At 42.2% G+C, this 26,475-nt stretch overlaps 1 protein-coding gene across 2 annotated transcripts; it reads right to left on the bottom strand.

Moving 5' to 3' along the window:
• Positions 1–381: 381 nt before the first annotated feature.
• On the bottom strand, positions 382–25,122 carry LOC121848570 (protein SOGA3). 2 transcript variants are annotated; one of them, XM_042333396.1, is made up of 7 exons: positions 24,946–25,122; positions 24,385–24,609; positions 24,047–24,205; positions 10,891–10,962; positions 8,421–9,635; positions 7,631–7,810; positions 382–473 (listed from the first exon to the last, which is right to left on the bottom strand). In XM_042333396.1, exons 1-7 carry the CDS (start codon positions 25,045–25,047, stop codon positions 453–455), a joined length of 1,974 nt encoding a protein of 657 aa, XP_042189330.1. In that variant the 5' UTR covers positions 25,048–25,122; the 3' UTR covers positions 382–452. The 2 variants fall into 2 exon arrangements, with proteins under 2 accessions (XP_042189330.1, XP_042189331.1); XM_042333397.1 differs by lacking the exon at positions 382–473 and having other exon boundaries at positions 7,754–7,921.
• Between the last annotated feature and the right edge of the window lie 1,353 nt (positions 25,123–26,475).

The following is a 26,475-nucleotide window of genomic DNA, read 5'->3' as shown; positions in this document are numbered from 1 at the left end:
AGGTAAGTGCTACCCTGTGCCGTCATAAAATTATCATTCAGTGTTAAAGGCTTTTGGTGTTATGTCTCATGAAATGCCAAGGAATTCAGTAGACACTGTTGCCATGGTAACAACTTTGCAAGAGTAAAGGTTTGACACCAAATTGATACCTCCGCAATTCATACACTCTCCCTTCAACACATCATACATGTCTTTGAATAAAAGACTAATAAAAATCCATAGAGCAAAAGCTATAAGTTGGCATATTGTATGCACTTCAGAAAAGCAACACCGTGGAGCGAAAGGCTTTGTATGTAAACAAAAAGTTTGTTTTGAAATACTGTATATCTCTTTCTCAACTCATAGTGGCAGTACTTTGGAGAATGCTGTGTGTCACACAGTGCTGAAGAGGTTCACTTTTGATGGGTTTGCTGATTTCTGCTGCTACAGGAAAGGGCTGAGTAGAAGCCAGATCACACCCTCCATCCACTGTCCTATGGGGGAAAAAATCAGATGGTATGACAGTCATCGCTGAGTCACTGTCATGTACCTTCACGGTTGAAGACCACTGGATGAATAGTCTCCTTGTGTACTGCAAACCATTTAAGAGTTTGTCAACAAATAATAATCCTTGCATTTCATACTTATCATGTCATCAAAATAATAATAATAATAATAATCCTTGCATTTGATATAGCGCTTTTCACGTCAGGAGGACGTCCCAAAGCGCTTCACAGAACACACTGTAAAGTGAATTGACTGTATATTTGTGGGCGAACGCGGCAGCCAAATGAGCACAGCAATGTCCCACAAACAGTCGTAGATTGAAAATGACCAATTTATTATTGTTTGGGGTTTTTGGAGGGATTATTATTAGGCGTGTGGAGTAAGGAAACTTGCCCAAGGTTTCGCCCTCTGCCTGGGATTGAACTCAGGTCTCTCGCTTGCGAAGCGAGTGCTCTAACCACTGAGCTACAGGACTCCATGTCCCTCAAAGCACTTGACAGGTGTTAATGTAAAGTGTGTATTTCTAGGTAAACACAGCAGCCAATATCCCACAGCCAGCCATGGCGTGCATGACCAATTTGGATCGTTGACCAGGACACCAGGAGAATCCCTCGTCTCTTTTTAAATGCTGTCATAGGATCTTAAACAATCACCTGAATAAGCAGGTGGAATCTCAGTTTAATCTCTCATCCAAAGGGCAACACCTCTGATAAAGCAGTGTACCCTCAGCACAACCAAGTGTCAGCTGAGACTGAGCTAGATATCCCCATGTGCAGCTTGAACAACAAAAACACCAAATTTCATTTGTATGGCACCTTTCACATCGAGAGGACGTCCCAGGGCGCTGGATAATTAATGTTTCAGACCCGAGTTGGGGGTCGGGAGGGCAGGGAGGAAAGGAGGGTGATCAAAGGCACGGTCGAAGAGGAGGGTCTTGAGATGGGTCTTGAAAGAGACAAGGGAAGGGGCGAGGTGGAGGGACTGCAGGATGGAATTCCAGAGGGTTGGGGCAGAATGGTGGGGCAGGCAAGGCGGGGGACATGAAGCAGGCCGGAGCCCACTGAATGGAGGGAGCGAGCAAGTTGGTAAGGGATAGGAGGATGCAGAGGTAGGGGAGAGCAAGGCCATGGAGGGCTTTGAAGATGAGGACCAGGATCTTGAACTGTATCCTCTGTGTGATGGGAAGCCAGTGGGGTCGGGCGAGGACAGGGGTGATAGGGTCACGGAGTCTATGTAAGCAGGGAGTCTGCATAGTCAAGCCTGGATGTTATGAATGCATGTATGAGGGTTTCGGTGGCCTTCGGTGTGAGACAATGGCAGAACCGGGCGATGTTGCTGAGATGGGGGAAGGCAGAGCAGGTCAAGGCACAGATATGGGGTAGATAGGATAGTTGAGCATCAAACAAGAAGCCAAGGTTCTGGACTGGCTCAATGAGGTGGAGTATGCATCCCTGGATGGTGATACTGTCAGTGCCTGAGGAGTGGAGGCGCTGATGGGAGACAATCAGGAGAGCTTCGGTCTTGTTGATGTTCAACTGAAGAAAGTTAGCTCTCATCCAGGACTTGATGTCTGACAGACATCTGTCAGGACCGCTGTGGTTCTGGAGTCGAGGGTGGAGGCAAATGAGGTGTTATAAGGTGAACCTACAACCTGCTGACTCCAAGGCAAGAGTGCTACCAACTGAGCTCGCAATTATGAATATTACTATTAAGAGTAATGTGCACAAGGACATGAAAGTAAGTTGCCAACCAGCCTCTTTGCTGCAGGAAATATGTGGCCTGATCATACCAAAAAGGGTGGAGAAAATACACAGGGATAAGTGGACATAATAATACCTCAAAACCAAACACTTATTTGGCTGTCATAAGTGTTCAATCTAAAAAATAATATTCTTTAACAATCAGTATATCCAACTTTACACCGCTTCAACCATCATTTCACCGAGTTGTCAGAACATTCCAATATTTTAAATAAAACTATTTTATAATTTGAAACAAATAATTCTTGTTGAAAATTCTAATCCAATCTATCATTGATTCCTTATTGCACTGTTCAATTCTGACTATAATTTTGTATCTGTTGTTCCCCATATTTTTTCATTCCTTTCCACTACAACCTAGATTTTCAAGTTTACAAGGTTGCGTGCTGCCAAAACATTTACTCTTTCATGCAAACAGCTACAGAGATACTGCGCTGTTTAAAAAATACACTATTCTGTAGACAAAATGGGCAGACAGTTTTCCTTCCACTCACAAAAATAGAAGCACACAACGGTTTCTTTTCAATGCACCAGTGGCAATGCTTAAAGTGAATATTCATTCATTCAAAGCCGCATTTGTTCATCTTACAAGCTACAATGCATATTAATCAGATGATTACTGAGAAATTATAATAATAGTTGCATTTGATATAGTGCCTTATCACATCATTGAGATGTGTTAAAGTGCTTCAAAGGATATACTATAAAGTGGATTGACTGTGTATATTGTGGGCGAAAAGACAAAATATCTGAATTCACACCGCAACCATCAAGTGACTCCCTAATCATGATCAAGCACTAACTGTTAGCAGTGATCTTGTTCTAGCAATTGGAAGATGCTAAGCCTTCCCCTCCCCAGAGGCTACAGAAAGTGAATTGAACAGGGTAGACGTGGAGGGAACAGGGTTGATGGGCCAAATGATGTTTTCACGATCATGCTTTCTGATATTTGTATAAGATAACTAAGTTGTATAGAAACTGTACTTTTAATGGGTCAAATGTGAAGAATGACCACTAGGCTATTTATTTTTGGCCAGACATATGTGGAAACCTATCACCATGCTTAAGAGTATCCAAATCAAATTGAAAATTCCATGCATCCCACCAAAACATGGAAATTTTAGAGATAGAATGGAATGCGCACTCTTTCCCTGGAGGGACGCATCCTGCTTACCTAATTCCGGAAAGCATTAGGCGTAGGTTGGCAAAAGCCAAGGTTTGGGGGCCCCAGTGTGTGCATTGGCATACTGCTAAAGTCTAACCAGCTAAAACAGCGTAGCTTCCCATTGGCAAGTTTTCCTGTTGTTTGTACAGTTAGGACCACCCTCTTGGGATTTGTCTTACAGGGTAACGGGAGCTTAGTAGGAAGAGTCCCTGCCCCCAGTGACTGGTCTGCTCTTCCAAGTCCTGCCATTGAGCCAGGCTGGCTTTGCTGTCATTAGCAATGCCCTGGAGAACTGCAGACCTGCGTTGCTCAGAAACTGCACAATTAAAATTGCCACAGAGGGTGGGTTCGATTCCGACGTTCCTTTGCTCTGTAAAAGAACCCAAGATACTGTACTCCTGAATAACCTACAGTTCTCAGGAGAACATGGCAACTTTACATAGCATTCAGAGTGGCAATAACTCAATGTGGCTGTGGAGGTACAAGTTTTATACATTCTCAATTGTGTTTAGCACATATTCTGAGATAATGATCAGAATTCCACAGAAAGTATAGTTAGTTAAGGTCACATTATAATAGATTCACTTGAAATGCTGTTTAATTAGATTGTTGCTAAACTTGGTTGTTCTGGAAGAATGAGATTGGATGGGCCAAAGGGTCATCTTTACCCAGACCAATCTTGTGATTTAAACAATGCCAGGATTTCACTAGCAATACACTTTTTTATCAGCCAAATGTTTGATGTTGCAAGGCTGGATACCCTTTTGGGGCTCGAGAGGGAGTCTACCGTTCATTCCACTCTGCTTTACTGACCAGTTCAACAAACAAATGTGATTACTTTAAGAGAACCAACAGCAAGAAGGCTTCATCCCTTTTAAGAAGGCTGTGGGTCGAGAGAGCTGCTCAGTTTTTGAGAATGTTTACTGAACTGGTCACTTATTATTTAAGCTTGCCTCAGTCAGGTCATAAGGCAGATGAGGCAAGATGTTGATTTGTTTTACTGTGCTATTGGTAATTTTTCCTCTTCCCAGTGTCAACTGCTTTGAGATATCCTCCTGCTGAGACACCGTCCGGAGTGGAGGGCGCTATATAAATCCAAGTTGTTGTTTTAAAAGGTACTATATAAATGTAAATTGTATAATAGGTAAGAGATCATGAGCATTGGGTGTTTGCAGAGAGGTGGTGGCAGATCAATGATAGCAGGCTGGTAACTGAATATTAGAACTGGGAGCTAGCAAATATGTTTTCTTTTAATTCGTGGGTGAAGGTAGCTGAAGCTGTACCTAATCTCCTGAGCATTGCGTTGATTTTGCACTTTGTTGATAGCACACCCATCACTAGGCTTATGTGTTCAAACCAAACTGCTGAAAGTGTATCGCCATAGAGATGCATGCTTTTCCCTAATCCTGGAGAGTTTAGGTACAGGTTGGCAACTTGCATTTATATGGCGTCCTTCACCCAGGGTAGTGTCAGAGCGATTATGATGGCAGTGCCTGACGCCAAGCCGAGGGGAAGGTGACTGTAAGCACATTCAAAGAGGAAGGTCTTCAGGCGTGATTCTGAAAATGGGGAAGGAGGGGGCAAGTTGAGGGACTGAGGGAGAAAGTTCCAAAGTAACGGGGTGTAGAGGTTGGAAGTACAGCCTCCAATGGTGGAGGGGACGAGGGACAAGTAGGAGCTGGAGTCAGCCAGCTGATTGGAGGTGGCGGCTGGTAGAGAAGGGAGTAGGCAGGTTGTAGAGGTATGGAGGTCCCAGGACATGAAGGGATTTGTAGGCGAAAGAGAGGATCTTGGAATTGATCTGTTCTGTGATGATAATAACAATCCTTGCATTTGATATAGCGCCTTATGTTGTTGAGACATCTCAAAGCGCTTCACACAATACAACACTAACATTCTATGTTTATATTTTTGACTGTATTTACCAAAGAAGATGTCAGTTGGTATTTTAAAATGTTTTTATTTGCATCTATGTTCATTTTATACGTGGGAGTATTTGAATAAAAATGATAAAACACGAAGCATTTTTTACAGTGGTTTCCTTCTGGTGACCACAGTTCTAGACACAAAAACATGCTGCATACCAATTATTCTGCTTGTGTCTATAATATTACAATGTATACATGAAGCATACCAAGAATATTATAACATTTAAAAATGTCTTGTTTCTAACATGAAAAAGCAGTTTTGCATACAATTCAGATTGTAAAATGCACATGTCGGACAAATGTCAAATGACAAATCTGTCTTTCGGACGAGACGTTAAACCGAGGTCCTGTCTGCCTGTTCAGGTGGATGTTAGAGATTCCATGGCACTATTCGAAAAGAGAAGGGCCAACAATCCCCCAAAATAAAACTGGTCAATCACTTCATGTCTGTTTGTGGGACACTGTTGTGTGGAAATTGGTTGTTAAATTCACCCACAAAATACACAATCACTACAATTTACTTTATATCCTGTGAAGCGTTTCGGGATATCCTTCCAATGTGAAAGGTCCGATGCCAAATGTAAGGATTATTATTAATAAATGTTATTCCCCTCCACCCCCCACTCCAAGACCAGTCTTGGTATTTATGTATGATCAATATGGTTTATATAGAACTGGCTTTGCATCCATTTGGGGAATTTAGTACACAGAAGGAATGACAATATGGCTAAGTGGATGATTTCCTCTGTACTTATACAAAAGGTTTAATTTTCTACAAAGTCTTGAAGCAATATGCCATGCTACATATTTCTCCTTGGCTCAAGACCAAGCGCAAAAGGCAGTACTTACAGTTAGGACCTGTTTCAAGGGATTGTTTGTGTATATTTGCTGTACATGGTAGCAAATGCAGAAGAGCAAAACCCAGCATAGGATACAAAACTCAAATAGAAAAGACATTCCTCCTGTTGCTAAGCAGCACGTTTAACAATGTGTACGTATAATGGGAATATAATGCTTTAAAATCTGCCAAGTAAGTCATTAAATAAAATTATTGACATGCAAGCCAACAAGACGTGTCTTCGGATATAATTAACAGATGGCATTCAGTTGGGGGTATTTGTTCTATTCTTAGTACCATTAAGCTATATGGCACCTTGTACTCTGAGGTGTAAGTTAAACACTATTTGTTGTAGTCCAAACTATTTGTTGGTCTGGAATAAGCTTTGGTAATAACAATCTTGCGTATCATGATGATGATTTATATACCTTGGACTGAGATTCCAGCTATTACATGTAGAAATAATGTATTTTCTGTCTGCCCTCTCCTCTAAGCAGGAAGTTGGTAACTACAACTAATAATAATTATTTTCTTTCCTTTATTCTGGACCTTTGATCTCCATCCAACTAAAGTCTAACCTAATCTGATCACACAAAATAATGTTCATTTTCACTATTGCTATTGTTAGAGGTTAGTGGAATTTAAGCCCCAATATCTCTGTCGCAGAAGGCAAACCACTTTATTGCCAACAATACTTTTAAGTGTCTGAATTACACAGATATAAAATACAACTACTTGTGGAGGAAACAACCAGTGACTCTACCATTGTCTGTAAATTAGAGTGTAAATTATAATTATAACTGTAAATTATGACAGGAAAATCCCACTATATGTGCACACAATTAAGGAGGGTGACATGCTTTCTTGACATGATCAGAAATTTATTCATACAGCTAGAATTAGCATATTTCATAGTCAGTAGTGTATGTGAGTAACTACATACTGAAACAGTGGGCCAGTCAGTCTTGTGATATATTAACTGTCTGCAACAAGTGAGGCTGATTAGGTAATTTACATAAGCCAAACCACTTTATTTCCAACTCCGCTTTAAATTGTCTGAATTACACAGATATAAAGTACAACTGGAAGTAGACAGGAAACAACAAGTGACTCTCGTACCTATTTTACAGGTGAAGATATTTACAGCATCACATGGTTGGCTATGGTGTATTCCATTAATAATATTTCTAGCATGTTTAGAATTAAAATATGAATATTTCTATCATTTCCATAACCCAAGAAAGTAATTTGTGTGATGAGACATGCTGTCGTGTCAAACTGATGGAAATAAGATTCTTGTTCTCACTGTTATTTCTGCAGAGCATGACAAGTAGTTTTTTTTATCCATTTATAAGTAACATACATGAAGTGAAGAGTAGAGCAAAGATGTTTCAAAAGTTCATATTCCAATATCACAGAGTCATAGAGAGGATCACTTTATAAAACCACTTACCAAATGGTTGCATGTAATAATCCATGTTGAAAAATTGTTAGTCTCCAGTATTTTACAAAGCCTTGCAAATGGTGATTCATGATCCTGGTGTGTATTATTTTGTATTGGTTGTTTTCTTGATGGGGTATTAAAATAAACAAAATAAACTAAAAAGGTAGTACACTGAAGAAGATGGGGATTCTACAGAACAAAGAAAAGTGTGAAAAGAAAAACTAATTTAAATATGGTAGCGTAAGACAACGATGAAAATAATACAAGGATGAGAATAAGTAAAATAATAGGTTGAAACATCTGGACAGGTAAATACAAAAAGCAAGAATTATTATTAAAGAAGAACACACATAAGTCAACAATTACAAATTTGAATTCCTACAATACACAATGTATATACCACAATATTATGTCATTAATTCAATGTTCTAAATCAAATATTCAAATTATTGCAATTTACATAAATACAACTGCTGCTAAACTTTATGTATGCCTTAGCTTATTTGAACTGCCATCATCTGAGAGCTATAATTACAGATTTAACAAGAATCATTGCAGTATTCTATAGTGTCCTATCTGAACAATATAGTGCTTTTAGGTCACTAATTATACCATTAATCAAGGAATTTGTTTTTAATGCTTCTAAAATTGAGCTATGTACATTTTCTTGTTAAATTTATTGATAGTTACTATGTAATGTTGACCAATAACATATTTGAGCAATTCAAATCCTAGCAATTTTATTAATACATTGAATATATTAATATTTACCTCTATTGCATATTCAATATTCATTTACCTGACTGATGGACAAAGGTTCCTCTTGATTTTTTTCGTCAGATGTTTTCGGAACTTCTAGTCTGTCTATGAACGTTTGTAGTTCCTTCCTGAACGCTTTCATCTGAGCATTGATTCTGTAGAGAAGCTCATGTTCTCTGATCCTGCCGCTTTCATCCTCTTCTTCCATTCTCCCAAAAAGATCACCATTTGCTACGTAAATTCTTGCTTCGGTTATGATGGTACTTGTGTCACTGATCAGCCGATCTATAGTTCTGCTCAGTCGTTCTGCCTCCAGTCTTATGTCGGACATCTGCTGCCTGTCTTTGAGGTTTTTTTGAAGCAATCTTCCATCAGTAGAGAACAAAGACCGTGGTGGAGATTGCAAGCATCTGATGTTGCGAACTTCCTCGGAGTCGCTTTCTCCACCGATAGGCCCTTCTCTTTTTCTATGAGGGGGGCGAGAATCGTCATCGCTTTCTTTTTTCCCTCCATCGCTTTCTGCGTCACTGTCTCTGGGGCTACTGCGAATGCCCAAGTGGGATGCCAGATCGTAGCGCTGCATGTTGGACATCAGCACTCGGTTTTCATATTGCAACTGCATGACTTTGCCGCTTAGTTCATTGATCTGCATTCTGGCAGCTTTGAGTTCCTCCTGGAGGAGGTCTGTAACTTTGGAATTATCGTTATTCCTAGATGCGTCCTGGGCACCCCCTGTTTTATACTTGTATTTATTGACTTCAGTCGAGAGCCGCTTGTTCTGATCCTCCAAATCAGCCAGGCTTCGTCTCAACAACTCAGCTTCGTCCTCAACTAACTGCAAGTTCTGTCTTAGCTCTGAAACAGCTTCACTTTGATCCCGGAAAGTGGCGCCACCGGGACCAACATAATCTTCACCGCTTCCCCCTTCTTTTTCATAGTGACCCCTTATATCATCCAACTCAGCCTTTAAGCCTCTATTTTCAACCTCCAGCTCAACTATCTTTCTTCCCAGTATATTGGCTTCTTCTTCCACCAAACGGAGGCGAAGTTTGAGTTCAGCTTCCCTGGTAGTAGGAGGTCCTCCAGCTTCACCTTTGGGCAAAGGACTATCCAGATCACCATAAAAGGACCTGTACTTTTGCAGCTCCCGCTCAAGTCTGTCCTTTTCTTTATCAATTTTTGCCATTTTCTTCCGCATTAAGGTCGCTTCTTCTTTGACAAACTGGAGTTGACATTTTAGATCGTCGTTGTCCTCCTAGTTAAGAATAAACAAAAAACATTTCTACCTTAAGAAAGAAAATGGTTAATTACAACTCATAATATTTGGCAAAGATAACATTGTTAGAATTGCAAATCAACTAAGTGGTGCAAAACCATTGATTTACCAGTGTATATTTTTCACATGTTCATCCCTTATCAACCTTCCTCTGAGAATATTAACCCTTAGAAAGTCATCAACAGGTGTATACCTTAGAATGTGATTTTCTTTGTAGGGGCTACTGATATATATATACATTCTGAGATGTAATCTCTCTGCAGAAGCCACAAATGTGTACACACATTAACTGCCCCACCTTCTCATTCACATACTATACAGTAGGGCCTGTTTTTAATGCCATCCCACCTTACAACAATCAGTCTTTCCACATCATGACGATGCGACAGCACATGTGTGCAGAAAAATGCTTGGCCTCCCATATAAAAACAATATCGCTGACTTCTGGGTCATCAGGTCGTCAGTGACATTACTTCCTGCATGATACAAGTGCCGGTCTCACAATACATAACCAAACCAACTAGGCTGTATATTGTCACTTCCTGCACAAGCACAGCATGCAGGAATTGATGTTAACAGCAACCCAATCATCCAGAAGTCAGCCATATTTTAATACGTGGGAAGTTGGCGATGGGTCCACAGGGCACCTGCCTTATGAGCATCCCCCAGTTCTAACACACTTTGTTATAATGGAGTTGCACTCTTGTTGTATTTACATTGACTCTGACCCTATGAATCTTCTGTTGCTTTTTATAGAACTGGTCTTTATGAATTTAATACTAATATAATAATCCCTGCATTTGATATAGTGCTTTTCACGTCTTCTAGACGTCTCAAAGCGCTTCTTACAAATATACTGTAAAATGAATTGACTGTATATTTGTGGGCAAAATGCGGCAGCCAATTACACACAGCAGCATCCCACAAACAGTCGTGGATTGAAGTGACCAATTTATTTTTCTTGAGGGTTTATTATCAGATGTGTGGAGTAAGGAAACTTCCCAAGGTTTTGTCTTGCCGGGAATTGAATCCAGGTCTCTCACTTGCAAGGCGACTGCTTTAACCACTGAGCTACAGGAATACACAATGATAATGTAAGGGTCAAACCTGTACAGTAGAAAATAGTTTAGATTTACAAACTTTTTTTGATTAAATGTAGGTCTGCTTTACAGCAGAATCTTTACTCTTGATAGCAGCTTCACTAATGCTATATGTCTAAACACAATCACTTTACCTCTTGAATTGCCTGTTGGGTTTTCTTCTCAGACTTTTGCAGATCTTTACTCCCTCTGCGTTTTGAGGAAGTCTATAAAAAGATTAACCAATGGTCAATAAAACACTGCCAACAAGAGAGAAAACATTTCTTACTGAGGTAATAGGTAGTCTGATCAAGTCATATATTCATATAACAGAATTTATTTAAAAACAACAAAATTACATTTAAGTGCCTTTCATGTCGGAAGGACATCCCAAGGTGCTGGACAGTCAGTGTTTTGGACCCGAGCTGAGGGTTGGGATTGGGGAGGGTGGAGGCCATGGGGGGGGAGGAGAATGATCAAAAGCACGGTCGAAGAGGAGGGTCTTGAGATGGGTCTTGAAGGAAGCAAGGGAGGGGATGAGGTGGAGGGACTGTGGAATGGAGTTCCAGAGGGTGGGGACAGAGTGGTAGAAAGCCCACCTGCCAATGGTGGGGCGGGCGAGGCAGGCGACGTGAAGCAGGCCAGAAGGAGCGGGCAGGTTGGTAGGGGATTAGGAGGTCACAGAGGTGGGGTGGGGGGGGAAATATCGAGGCCATGGAGGACTTTGAAGGCAAGGACCAGGGTTTTGAACTGTATCCTCTGTGTGATGAGAAGCCAGTGAAGTCGGACGAGGATGGGGGTGATAGGGTCACAGAGCCTGATGCGATAGAGGACATGGGCTGCAGAGTTCTGGATGATCCACAGCCTATGGAGGCAGGAGTTGGGGAAGCCACCAAACAAGGAGTTTTTTTATTGTCAAGCTTGAATGTAATGAATGCATGTATGACGGTTTCGGTGGCCTGCGGTGTGAGACAGTGGTGGAGCCGGGTGATGTTGCGGAGCTGGGGGAAGGCAGAGCAGGTCATGGCACGGATGTGGGGTACAAACAGTTTCAAAGAATTATAGAAGTCAGGTCAGATGTATAGCTGACAACTTCTGTATCCTGACAGCATCAGCATCCCAGGCTGCACTCTCCACCTCTCAAAGCCAGTCAGGAACCTCAGTGTTTTGTTCGACCCTGAGCTGTCCTTTCTTCCCCACAACCGCGCCAAAACTGGCATCGCCTTCCACCACCTCCGGAACATTGCCAGACTACGGCACTACCTCACCCCTCACGCTGCTGAAACTCTGGTCCACGCCTTTATCACCTCAAGGATGGACTATGGAAACTCTCTCCTCGTCAACCTTCCCGGCACCTCCCTCCACAAGCTGCAGGTCATTCAGAACTCTGTAGCTCGTGTACTGTCCCGCACCAGGCTTCACGACCACATCACTCCCACCCTCGCTCGCCTCCACTGGCTCCCCATCCCCCAGAGGATCGAATTCAAGATCCTCATCCTCACCTACAAGGCCATTCACGGCCTTGCACCCTCCTACCTCTCTGACCTACTATCCCCCTATTTACCTGCTCGTACCCTCCATTCCTCTGGCTCCGGTCTGCTCCACATCCCCTGCCCTAACCGCCCTACCATCGGTGGCTGGGCCTTCAGCCTCTCAGCCCCTAGGCTCTGGAACTCTATCCCCCAGTGCCTTCGCCGCCTCCTCCCTTTCCTCCTTCAAGGCCGGTCTCAAGACCTTTCTCTTCAACCGTGCTTCAGCTCCCCTCTCGACTCTCTAACCCCTCCTCGCTCTCTCCCTTCCCTCCCCTCACCCTGACCATTTCCCCCCTGCTCGGGTCCTGACCCAACTGTCCAGCTCCTTGGGACGTCCTCCCGACGTGAAAGGCGCTCTATTGATGCAATCTTGTAGTTGTTGTTTTGTGGTACCCTATACATATTAAACAGATGTCATTCAAAGTAAAAAAGTAAATTGCATAATTCATATGCTGTGAAAGAAATTGCCCTAAGGGAAGTGATTTCCTTATGATCCGGGCTTTCCAAGCAGAAATATGTGATTTAACTATGGGTCCAGTTATACCGACAGTCAAGTTGTCCTTCAATTCAGAGGAAATGGGATGAAGAAATACACTCAGAATGATACATTCAGATACATTAATCACATTATGGTATTTCTAAACGGAAGTTGCTTTACCATTTTTAAATCACTTTAATTGTTATTTGATAGTCAATCTATTTAATGACCATGACTCCATCTTAATGTATGCATCCTTTCAATGGGTTATTTTGTCCCATCTGCTTCCATGTAAATACATGCAGGATAGTTTTATGAAAAATGCGTTTAATAAAATTGTAATCAGATTGTAAAGAGATAACAATGAGTTTTACTTTGATAGTTACGTGGTCAGATCGATTTCAGTTACACTTTATAAAACTTAACATAATATGCATTTTGATAATGCTTCCATTTGATAATAGCACCCTATCACTTTGAAATGTCTCATCACACTTTCAGAGTTTTTTGTGCAAAATTTTGTGACTGAGATGCTATAGCAATTGCAGCAGCTAATGTGCAAACAATAATGTCCTACTCACCCTTGTGACACATTTTAACTGGAGGCCAGGACCAGCACCCTTCTATTTTCAAATAGGGCCTTGTGATCTTTATTGTCTAGCCAAACAGGACCTCAGTTTAACATCTCATGCAAAGGATGACATCTCTTACAATGTAGTATTCCTCCCAGCATTTCACTGGATTATCTGCCTGGCCTTTAATAATAATAATCCTTGCATTCGATATAGCACCTTATCAGGTCATTTTGACATCTCAAAGAGCTTCACAGAACATACTGTAAACTGAATTTTGTGGACAAAACCTGGCAACCAATTGCATACAGTAGCATCCGACAAAGAGTCATAGACCGAGCGACCACATTTTTATTATAGAATATCGCAAAATGTTTCACAGGATCTTTACCATAAACTGTACAAATGCGTCAGCCAATTTTGGCCAGTTACGTCCCACAAGAACAACACTGGGCTGAATGACCAACTTTATTTGGGAGATTCCCGGCCAGGACGCCGGCAGAGAGAAACTCCCTTCTCTTAGCAAATAGCACTGAGGGATCTTCTAACGTCTATCTAAACGGGTTAAAAAAACAGGGAGATTAGTTTGTTTCACACAAAGGACGGCACCTGGGACAATGCAATAAGTCCCCAGACTATAAACTCACAGTCCTCATGTAGGACTCAAACCCATAATCTTCTGACTCAGAAACAAGAATCTACAGAGCAAGCTGATGCCTGATTTTCAATGATTTCAATCCCAACGAAGATCAGTGAGAACGCAAACTCTATATTCTGGCTGGTATCCTACACAGACTAAATGAATGTTGTTCAGAGTGGTTCATAATTCATAGCTATGGAAGGCCTCAGAAGTAGAAAGGGCATTTCCTTAAAATTCTGGCTTACCAAGCAGAAATAAGTGATTTAGCTACTGGTACTGAATTATTGGCTATACCATTCATTCAATTAAGAGGACCTTCAATTCAGCGGAAATGGGATGAAGAAAATAAAGCTGAAGCAATACATTCAGATACACTAACAAGGCATGCCGAGAGGGGTAGAGGGTTTTCAAGGGCAATTTTAGGACAGACAGAGGAAAAAGGGTCAAAACAAAAAGGTCCATTGACAAGAGTCAGTAATAATTAGAACAGATTACAGCCAAACTCAATTTAAACAAGGCTTGATGTTGTAATGGGGGATAGTAAAGGGGTAGGGGGAGAATTATTCTGGAAGCATGTGATCAAATAGGTAAAAAGGGCACTGTTCATGTATATATTTTGTGTGATCTCCATTTTTGTCTTCTGAAAGGTAGAGTTCTGGGTTTCTAAGTTATTTCAAAGTAGTCAGAAAGGGAAAGAATTATCTAACACTTACTTAACTTGAGAAAAAGTCCAGCATTAGTGACACTGAAGAAACAATTCCAAGTCCAAAATAATACAAACTGCTTCAATACCAGACTGCAGTGAGTCCTGCTTCTAAACTAATGAAGCAATACCACTTGTTTCTGTTAAACTACAAAATACAGTCAGCAATCCTGTTGTTAACTCAGTGGTAGTGTGGCAATTACATAAAAACAGAAATTTCAACACAGAAGGAGGTAATTTGGCCCATTGTTTCTGGGACACTAATAGCTATTTTTTCTAATTTGCTCTTTCTTATTAATCCCACTGTCCAACTCTTTCACCATATCCATTTCTGTTTTTTTTACAAGCAGTGATTATCAAATTCCCTTTTGATTGTGACTCTAATCTAATGTGGCTGTTAAACCAAAATGCTACTGGAAGTCACTGATAATGATGTAGGAGTCCATGTTCCTCATTTCAGAAAAAAAGGTTATGTTTTGTGAAAATTTTATCAAATCCAGTATTAACCAAAATGTAGAAACCAATCCTGATGAACTGGAATAAAGAGCATTTTCCCACATCAGAAGTAGGGAGCATTTCAACCTCAATAACATTTGAATAGTCTGAGATTACAGCTGTGAAGTGTCAGGGGAATTAAACACACAAATGTCATGTTGACAAGAATGCAAAAGTCATTTTTTAGAAGAGATCTTGCAAGTCCTAGTTGGTATCTTGATGGAATGATACTGGCACAGTTTCATAAGGAAATACAGCCCTCAGTATGTGGTGAGGGCAAGACTGCTAACGTGTGACAAAGAGCATCAGCAGATACAGGACATTGAGTATTCTGGCACAAATTGAAGAAAAAAGCTCCAATTAATGCTTTAATATTGCTACTAATATTGCCTCAAGGCATACATGCATATTGGGGAAACCTGAACGTCTAAGAGATGTGTGCAAAAAGCAATGCTGACAGAGAGGTGTTAGTAATAATGTGGGAAACAAGGTAAAATGTGAAAAATATCAGGATACAGTGTACAAATTAAAATGGGCACATCATAGCGGGAGAGTGAATGTGCTAAATAAAGGTTTCCATGGGTCAAATTCAATTAGTGAGGAAATAGTAAACTTATGGAACAGGCTTCCTAGGGAGATGGCGGAAGCAGAAAATGTCATTTGTTTCAAGAACAAATTAGATAGATGTTTGCTAGAAAATAATCTCTCAGGATACAGTATATAATTTGGGACACATGTTAAGCGACTGCCAGGATGATAGAAGGCAAACTCGATGGACCTTGATCTTCTTTCGCCTAGCAAATCTTTATGTTTTTATATGTTCTCATGGATTGGCCTCAATAGACTGAATGACTTCCTTGTGCTCCTATATTACTATGGGCCCTCTATCTAAAGCAGCCATAGTTTTCAGTCACCATTGTGACAGATAACTCCCACAAGAAGTCCACAGATTGTTACAAAGGGAGGAGGGCATAAATTGAATAGTAAATGGCTCACTAGTTTCATATGGCAGCTTCTGGATAGCAATGTATGAGAGCCTGGTTTATCAGTTTTTAACCAATTTTCACCATGAAAACAAGGATTTTTGGTGAAAAACTTCTCCTAAATTCTCTTGCCTTTTTTGAGGGTGATTGGGGGGAGGGGAGCTTTTTTCAACTCGCAGGATATGCACACATCATAATCCTCCAAGTGACATACAAATCATGAGCTCCCAGGTGACCCTGAAACTTTGGGCAAGTGCACAGATGTATGAATCTAATATACTTCAGGACATGTTCTTGCACCCCAGTATGCTACTTGGTGCCAGAATAATTTACATCTGTTGCCAAATCCTCTCCCCCACCCCCACCAAAAAAGGGTTTTAATTTGTGGATAATAATGATAACAACCAACTTTAATGGTCCTTAGGGATGCACAAGATGCCAGGATAATGATGATTCGGTCTGAGACCATTCTCAACCTATGCAGGCTCCCATTCACAGTGTCAAATACAAGTAATACAATCAAAATCTTAGACCACTTTTGTCCAGTGCGCACAAGTCATACACTAGCAATATTTATTTCACTGTGTCTAGCCATCCATATGCACAGAATAGATTTTACAGAATAAGTGGATCACGCCTCAGTAGTTCTTACCTTACTCAGATACCACAGGAGAGTTGAGCAGATGGTACCTCAATGTTTCTCTCCTCTGGGTTTTGGTGTTTCTGGCACAGACTCACATTTATTTAACTCCGTTTTTGGAGGCACGTGCTTCTGAAACAGTGGAGGAGTGCAAAGCAGAGTAGCCACTCAACAGGTTCTCTAACACTTCTTGATGCATGGGGGAGCTCCCTCCCTCCTGACCTCTCAAATGGAGCATTTAATTAGATTGACTGCAGCTCCCTCTCACAAGCACAAAGGCAAGCCAGGGCTTCTCTTGGCTGCTGTCCTGCGAAAACAACAAACCAATCGAGCTACTCAGGCAATTAAATAGGTGAATGATTCGAAAATCATCCAGAGAAGGTTAATTGGGAATTTCTCTGGGTCTCCTACAATCTTCACAGATCAGACAGAATGGCAACTCTATCTCGGATTAATGGATATCTGAAAGGTGTTCAGTTTCAGCAGGTGAAATGTACAAAACGTGTACATACAATGAATGAGGTATCATGGGCCATTCTCACTAGATTAGCAGCTAAGGACATTATGCCCTAAGGATCTTCTTGGTGACTGCTACATATAGATGGAATCCTCATTCTAACAGTCAATTTTTCACCCACTGTGCTATAAGTGAGATGTGGAAAAATAGATGGTGGCCACTTCCTACACACTGCACACACCCATGCAATCTGCATGAATAGTACTAATGTCACTTTCTTTGTGGGATGTAGTAAGTGATGTCAGCAATGCTTCCTGTGCGTAGCACTGATGCCCGGAATAGAGGAAATAGCTATTGATTCTTCTGTGCTTGGTATAAAGGAAGTGATGTCAGTGGTAACTTGATTGCCAAGAATTCTGCCATTTTCTTATACATGAGGCTGGCTAACCAGTGCTGGAAGCCAGATGTACCACACTTGCCATTAGCAAATAAGGCAGAAATAATAATAATAATATATATTTATAGTGCACTATAATGAGCTCCTCTGTATATAAAAACACTTTAACTTGTGAACTGATCAGAGCTTTTTCATACACTACTTGATACAGGCTCCAGACCAGATTGATGAATAGATAGGACAAATTATTTTAATTCTTAGAAAAGGCAAGTACATCATCCCCATACCCATCATATTGTGCCTCTGAAAGATCCACATACTTATAAAATGATACATCAAAGATTTAGTATATATCAAAATTTCTAATTCTGAATTATCTGAAACTTATATTTGTAAAGTGAGATCTGATCGGTGTGAGCAGTAATCGTATCCCAATGCCCAGCAGTTTCTAATATTAAACACAGCACAGATTCTATGATTAAGAAATCTGGTTTGTCTCTCTCCGGATGCTGAAAATGTATTTGATCCAATTCAATGGGCTTTTCTGATGCCCTGAGGTTTGCAGACATTTTCACCAAATGGTTCTTCTCATTCTACTCTCATCCCTGATCATCAGTGGTTTCTCAGAGATTTGTTTTCCATCTTTTGAGCTGTCAAGAAACATTTCAAGGGAAGTTAGTATCCCCTTGCTGTTTGTCCTATTGATTTTGAACTACTGGTTACTGACATTCTTGCTAGTCCAGCAATACAAAGCAATTTCAATTCCAGACCAAGAATATGCCCCTATACACAGTTAACGTTCTTTTGACATTCCACCCAAGTTTGGGATTTGGATTGCATGCAGCAATTTGGTCATTTATTGAGCTATCAAATACTGAGTCAGAGGCAAGGATTGGACTAAATACTTGTATCTATCAATTTCATAATAATTCTCCTTTAACAAAACCAATGCAAACTTCTGGTTCATTAAGGAACAATTACTCTTAATTTGTATCATTTATACCAGACCAACTGCCTCCCTATATTGAGAGCTATTTATGAGGATATGGACTTACTCTCCCTCCTAGCTTTTTTCAAAATGAATATTTTCCTGAGAATACTTTATTTATTCCAGATGTTCAGACTCTATATACACTACATTCATGGAATTAGATAGCTGGATTTCATATAGACCGCAATAGTTCCCTTGTATTCAACTCAAGATGCTCAAGGACCAAAGTAAAGTGCAAGATGGTCTGCCTATCACCTTTCAGTGTTAAACTGGATATATGCATCTCTGAGTGAAAATGGTCTGCCCCACCACAACACAGCTCCCATGGTGGAGAACTCCTCCCAGAAGCCACCACACAGATTTTGTTAGTCATCCAATGTGATCTAACCTTTAGATGACAAAAGCAGAGAACGAGGTGGAGTAGACTGAGAAAGCAAACAACTGGAAAGAGCAGGAGAGAGAGACAAACACCTACACAATGAAGAAGTACATACAAACATAAGGAACCGCAAGGAAAGTAAATTGACAGACAAGCAGAGAACAAAATATTCTCATCTGTCAAGCTTTGTTAGTTTAACCATTTTTGGAGAATCACATGATAGAGTGTAAAATACAGTGACATATATTTATTCAGCAGCAGGTCAGAACGAGAGAAAGAAAGCAAAAGAGAGAATAAATAGCAGGACATGCAGTGCATACTATTTGTTCCCATGCTGCTCCCATCAGTCTTCCTTTAGCTGAGGAACACAGCAGAGTAAGATATACAATTATCTATCACCATTATTTCCTTTGGTCTGTCACATGTGACACATGCAGGAACCAATCACCATGTTTGACAGCAATCCACATACATGCACCATTTACACATGGAAATTTCCCTGATTGAAATAATAATAATAATCTTTGCATTTGATATTAACTCGTTGAGACACCTCAAAGTGCTTCACAGGCTGTACTATAAAATAGATTGACTACGTATTTTGTGGGCAAAATGCAGCAGCCAATTGTGCACAGCAATGTTCTATGAACAGCCACAAAATGAATGACAAATTGTACTTGGGGGATGTGTTCGCCAGGACATGGGGAGAAACCCCTTTCTCTTTTTGAATAGTGTCCTGAGATCTTTAACGTCCACCTGAACAAGCAGATGGGATCTCGGTTTAACTTTTCACCCAAAGGACGTCACTTTCTACAAGGCAACATTTCCCAAGCACTGCACTGGAGTATCATCTTAGACAATGTGATTCCAGTCCTGAAGTGGGGCTTGAACCCACAACCTTCTGACTTAGAGGAGAGAGTGCTACCACTGAGCCAGGCCAGCCAGACACTGGAATGAAATGTGTGCACTCTCCCTGGAGAGATGCACCCTGCTATTCTAATTCTGGAGAGTATGAGGTGCAGCTTGGAGAGAGACACATCTTGGGGACTGCTGGGGATATGCTGGAGTTCAACTACCTAAACCTGTACAGCTTTCCATCGAGAGCATTGTCTGGCCAGCTTCCTGCTGCTTGTCCAGCTAGGACCATCCAGCCTATTTGGGTTTTGGTTCACAGGGTTAACAGTAGCTGAATGGGAAGAATCCCTGCCCATGAGTTCAGACAGGCTGGGGTGTCTTCAATAGTGCCTGCAGATCTGTCTGGTTTAAGAATCAGATGACCAAGACAGCAACCTAGGCCTAATTTGCTTTTGACATTCTGTTGCCAAGGATGCCATCTTGCACACAATTCAGCTCCAAGGAGACCCCACTTACGTTCCCTCCCCCAAGGAAATAAGTAAGGGCTCAAACTTAAATGACCAATTAATGATAATCATCAATAAACACAATGAATTAAAGAGAGCTCTGTTCACATCATTACTATGTCTATATTAATATGTTCCCCTGCACCCCATCTTGTGTGCAAACCTTGGACTGTCCAGCACCTTGCAATAGTCTCCCAACATGACAGGCACTATATAATTGTAAATTTGTATTGTATTTATACTACTCAGCACACTTGACACATTTTCTTGGCTCCTGTCAATGTCTCCTCATGTGTGGCTACGGAACCTCCCCAGCCTATCCCTCAGACTCGCTGAATTTCTGTGTAACCTGGCATCAGGTTTGATCCCTAATTGTCCTTCCTACTTCACATCCAGTCCCTGATCAGGACCGCTTTCCTCCACCTTTGCCACATTCCCACCTCTGACTGTACCTCAAATCCAATGCAATCGAAACCCTTATCCATGTATTCATCACCTCCCACCTCAAATATTCCAGTGCCTTCCTCACTGATTTCCCCAGCACCACCATTAATTAAATCGAATTAATTAAAAACTCTGCTACCCATATCCTCACATGCACTTAATTCCATACCCTCTTCGCCCCAGTACTTGTCCAGTGCCTTGGGACGTCCTCCTGACATGAAAGGCGCTATACAAATGTAATTTTTTGTTGATGTTGTTCCACTGGCTCCCTATTGCAGAATGGATCGATTTTAAGATCTTCACACTAACCTACAAATTACTTCATGTTCTGGCACCGCCCTACCTCTCCAACCTGCTTACAATCTACTCCACTACCCGCCCACTTCACTTAGCTGCGTCCGACCTCCTGGACATCCCTCATCGCCTACACTCGATCAAAGGTCGTGCTTACAACCACTACGCTCCAAAACTAGGGAACTCTCTGCCTCAGTCTCTTTGCCTTGCCTCCTCCTTGCCAATCTGCAGATCACATCTGAAGAACTTCCTTTTTGACCAGGCCTACTGTCATCTCACCCCACTCCTTGGCTCAGATCAAGCACCAGCATTGTTAAACACTCCGAGGTGCTAACCCGTGTGAAAGGCGCTATATAATTGCAAGTTGTCATTGTTGCTGGTATTGATAACCAACCACATGATCCTGGGTATCAGAGCACAGTATCCAGTGATTCAATTAAAGTTTTCTATGATCAACGGATCCTTCAAGGTTCACTCCTTGATACTCACTCCTCCTTCACATTCTGAGTCTTGGTTTTAGTTTGAAACAATGTATTTTCTTTTATTTGTACTGAGGCATATGGAAGCACCCACCTCTCCCCACCAAACACACACACTTCTGTCTTTGCAGTGCATCCACTGCACATTTCAAGGTTCACCATAATTTCTAGCATGCATCATATTATTCTTCCCTGCGGAACTGGAGTGATGGTGGCAGAGAGTTTCCCTCCGTTTCTGAAACATAACCAGTCTATCAGATAAGTCAATAAGTATTCCTTGGCCACACTAACTATCAATACAGATTGTCCACAAGTTCATTGGAAGGCTCTGTGAGTAATATAATAATAATAATAATACTTGCATTTGATATAATGCCTTATCACATTGTTGAGAAGTCTCAAAGCTCTTCACAGAATGTATTGTAAAATGAATTGACTGCATATTTTGTGGGTGAAACGCGGCACTCAATTGCGCACAGCGGTGTCCCACAAACAGTCGTGGATTGAGTGATCACATTTTTTTAAAGGAGTTATTACCCCTGGAAAGCGATCCACCACTTGACTAATAACCAGGTTCCTAGTTACTGCTGGTAAGCAGAGGCATGTGGAGTAAGGAAAGCTTTTGCCTCACCCGCAAATCGAACCCAGGTCCTCTCGCTTTGCCAGGCGAGTGCTCTAACCAATATGCTGCAAGACTCCGCATATTTACAGGACTCCCGACGTGAAAGGCGCTGCACAAGTATAATTTGTTGTATTGCATGTATTAAGTACCTTGAGATTTTGCAGGGCTCAGCCTCTGCTACCCTCCAAAATATTTGTTTCATATTTACAAATACACGTTATCTCCTGTTTTCTGTGTGATCACCTCCTTTGACATTAGTGTTGTTAGTGCTGCCTCAAAGGAGACGCACAGTTTCTGACAAAATTGGACTCTATCCACTTCTACTGATAATGGTTAATTTAAAACAGGAGTCAGGCTGGATGTGCATTTGTGCACTACTACATCATGAAGTATGCAATCCCAATATCACTAATTTAAGAGTCATGCAGTTACTGATCAGAACTACACAATTTGTCTATTTTAACCTAGTCTTCAACTTGGTCTTATTTTTTATTCTATATTTTACTCCATTTTTATTCAGTTTACATCTGTTTGCATCATCCCCTCCCATCTGAGTGGTTGTTTCCAAGGAGTGCCTATTGAATACTTCCAGGTAAATATGGGTCAGTTAAATTGTTCAGAGTAAGACAGCCAAATCAGGAAATGTAATATGCTTTTTACACCATAGAAGGTAGAAATTGAATGAAGCATTTAGAGTAAAGATGCTTAATTTGCAATTAGTTAAAAATTCAGTTCCTATTTGTAGTTTGCAATACAAATAACCATTTGCACTTCTTACATGAGACAAGATTCAGTTAACTCTAAACATGTTCTTTTTCAGGTTGTATCGAATGGATGCCTGGATTTTTAAATATATTCCTTTACAATGATTCTTCATCTGAAAACTGATAGGCTCATCAGCCCACATAATTCCTTAAAGGCCTGTAATCTCATTGAGTCTCTGCAGATCTGCTGTTTCTTTGTGCCTCCTTCAGCTGCATAGATACCATCTGCTCTATACACCAGCATTTTCTCTCATCTTACCTCCAGGAATATCATCAAAGGATATAAAAATATTGGCAGAACCTAAATAAATATAATTTTAGAAACAGTAAAGGTATTAAGGGATATGAATATGGATAAAAAGGTAATTAAAATATACAGAGCTGCCACAATATACTAAAATGGTGTTACTATATTATTATAATGAGTAATAGAGTTTAAGTGGATAGCTGAGCAAACATTTTGCTGATTTCTTTTTATGCATTAAATTCCTCCTGTAGATTTTGCATCCAGCCAATGTAATTTATATTCATGTTACAATTTAATTATCTTTTTTTTACACATAAACGTAAATTTGATCAATAATAAAAAAGCTGAAAAACTAAAAGGTTCCAGTTATAAAGCGCAAATATAATGTAGATATGGTAGTCAGGGAATAACTGCACTTTCACCCAGAATGCACTGAATGTGAGAAAGACAAGCAAAGACCTCCCCATCTTCTTCACTGCAATGGTACATCCTTAGTTGCTGCACAACAGGGGGATGTGGTGATGGTTTGTGAACAAACCCAGGAAATGTATAAAAGAAGTGGCAGTAATTTAGCACTCACAGCAGGATCCCTCAGGCCAAGTAACTGATAATAATAATCCTTGCATTTTATATTAACGCCTTTCACATTGGAAGGATGTCTCAAAGCACTTCACAGGATGTACTGTCAAGTGTAGTGACTGCATTTTGTAGGTGTAATTATGTTTGCAGAAACAAAACAAATAACCTGAGAATAAACACAAGGCAGGGGTAGGGCCTTACAATCAGTTGTCTCCTGCTTTGCGGTCTGCAACTGAAGGATCAGGAATCCTTACCTCCTTTACCTTCTCCATTTCATTCTGTAAAGCCTGTTTGGAGATTTCTGCCTCTATCAGCTGCTGGCGGAGAGTCTCATTCTCTTCCTCGGTTTTGGTGCGTTTCTCTTCCACGTTTTCCAATTCGTGGTGCAGTCTGACCGACACGTCTTTGGCGACCTGGAATCGTGACCACAGCAAATATAATAGCTAAAGGAAGGGACGTGTGTTGCATGATATCAAAGACTGCGTGGGTGAATGGGGGGAACACACAGTGCTGCAAAGATTCCTGGTGAAAACCTGCAGAGACTAGACTTTTGCAGAAGTAACTGTGCACAACCAATTAAAGATTGACCCACCTTAAGATCTTGTTCCAGACTTCTTAAGAGCTCCCCGTCCATTTCCCCGGTCTGCGCGAATCTCATGCGCTTTCTCTCGGTCTTTCGCAGTCGGTATTGCAGGATCCGGCAGTTCTTGTTGGCCCGCTCCAGCTCCCTCCTGAGGTCCTGGAGCTGGCAGGCGTCTTCCTCGTAGAAACTGTCTCTCATTTCGTCCATTTCCGTCCTTATCTCCTCGATCTCGCTCTGACAGGGGGGAAAAAAACAAAAGGGGGAGATTTTCATATCTAATATTTAAACCCACAGCAACATCAAAGCCAAGGTTTAAGGGAAATAATGCGAGAGATGTGTATATATATATTGCAGCTTTAGCAGTGTAACATCTGCTGCCCTATGTGCAATATTGCAGTAAGGCCCAGTGAACCCCCTTTACAGCTTAATACCAATAATTCAAATTATTTTTGTGCAGTCATTTTTATTGCATCGCAAACAATTGTTGCCCCCCACACCCCCCACACCCCCCACCAGATCCAGATCCAGATCTCGCCTACAGTCACCGAGGGCTCCCGGACACACACGTACCTTGAGGGTCAGGTTCTCGGAGCGCAGTTTGTCGATCTCCCTCTGCAGGGTTTGTTCCTGCTCTGTCATTGCCGGCTCCATGTTGGATTCATTCGACGCCATCGGAGGTTCGGGCTCGGGCTCTGCCGTCGCTGCTGCTGCTGCTGCTGATGGTGCCGATGGTGCCGGTGGTGCTGATGGTGGTGCCGGTGGTGGTGGTGATGGTGGTGGTGGTGCGGCTGCGTTTTTCGTGTGCATTATAGCACCATTCGCTCGCGACTCGCGGCTCAGCTGCACCGAGGGGGGTGCGACCGGTCCCTGTCCGCCCCACAGAAAGCCACCGCGATCTGAACCTTGGGGACGTGTCTCCCCGTCTGCGCCCTCCTCCTCCCCCTCCTCCTCCTCCCCGTCCTCCTCCTCCTCCCCCTCTCCTCCTCCTCCTCCTCCTGTCTGATGGCGCCTTTGTGTATCTCGCGGCCCTTTTGACGCGCAGTCCGTCTGCTCGGGGGGAGGACCACCTCTCGCAGAGACCGGAGCGGCCTCGCCCACCGCTCTCCTGGCGTCAGTGGAGGAGGCGGCGGCGGAGGCGGCGGCGGCGGTGAGGAGGTCCTTCTTGTATTCCTTTTCAGCACCGGCGGTGCGGACAGCAGCCCCCGCCGGGGGCGCTCTGGCTCGCTCTCTGTCTCTCGGGCCGGGGATCCTGTGGGGGTGGGGGTGCGGGTGCGGGTGGCCCGGCTTCAGGGCATTGCATCTGGCGGCCAAGGAGGTCCTGGTGGCGGGTCTCGGGTGGGGGTGGCTCTCCCGGAACCTGGCCGGCGAGGAGGGGCGCTGCTGCTTCCGATGGCGGGGAGGGGGGGGCGGGCGGGTTTCATCAGCCGCGCCACCCGCGGGGGGGTTCATGGCGCTCCGGGGCAGCGGAGGGCAATCGCTCGCCGGGGGGGCGGGTTCCGTGCGGGTCGGCGCTCCGGCCCTCAATTTACAACAAAATAGCCCCTCTTCCCCTGAAATTGCAACAACAACAACAACAACAACGAGAAACACAGAGGCTTAGCATTGCATCAGTCGTTTTCAGTTTCAAGGCTCTCGGGTGGTGGATAGATTTTGTTTTAGGTAAAGGGTTTGTGGGGGTAAGGGATAGGCATTGAGTGGAGAGGCAGATCAGCTATGATCTGATAGAATGGCAGAACAGGCTCAAGGGGCTGAATGGCCTACTCCTGTTTCTGTCTTTCCTCTCAATATCATTGCATATCTGGAACACGGGTTGGAAGGAAACATGTTGCGGGAGGGGATCAGATCAGGGACTTCACTCCCATCAGGTCCCATCCGTTCAGTGGGTGGACGGTGGAGTGGGGGTGAGCAGTGTGTGAATCTTTGCTCCGTTAAGGCAGTTGATTGTGTTTGTTGTTTAAATTGCCCTTTTTGAAACAACAAAAAAAGAGATTATCTGCGACATAATGCAGAATGTCAGGAATCCTCTGCCTCGCCAATGTGGAGGATTATAAATGACGTGGTTTCTCACCTCGTTCCTGTCTTTGGTGTCTCTGTGCCTCA

This window comes from Callorhinchus milii, unplaced genomic scaffold (genome assembly GCF_018977255.1).
Source record: "Callorhinchus milii isolate IMCB2004 unplaced genomic scaffold, IMCB_Cmil_1.0 Scaffold3, whole genome shotgun sequence".
Lineage (NCBI taxonomy): Eukaryota > Metazoa > Chordata > Chondrichthyes > Chimaeriformes > Callorhinchidae > Callorhinchus > Callorhinchus milii.
Note: the sequence above shows the minus strand (reverse complement) of the source record. Positions and strands in the feature narration are given on the sequence as shown.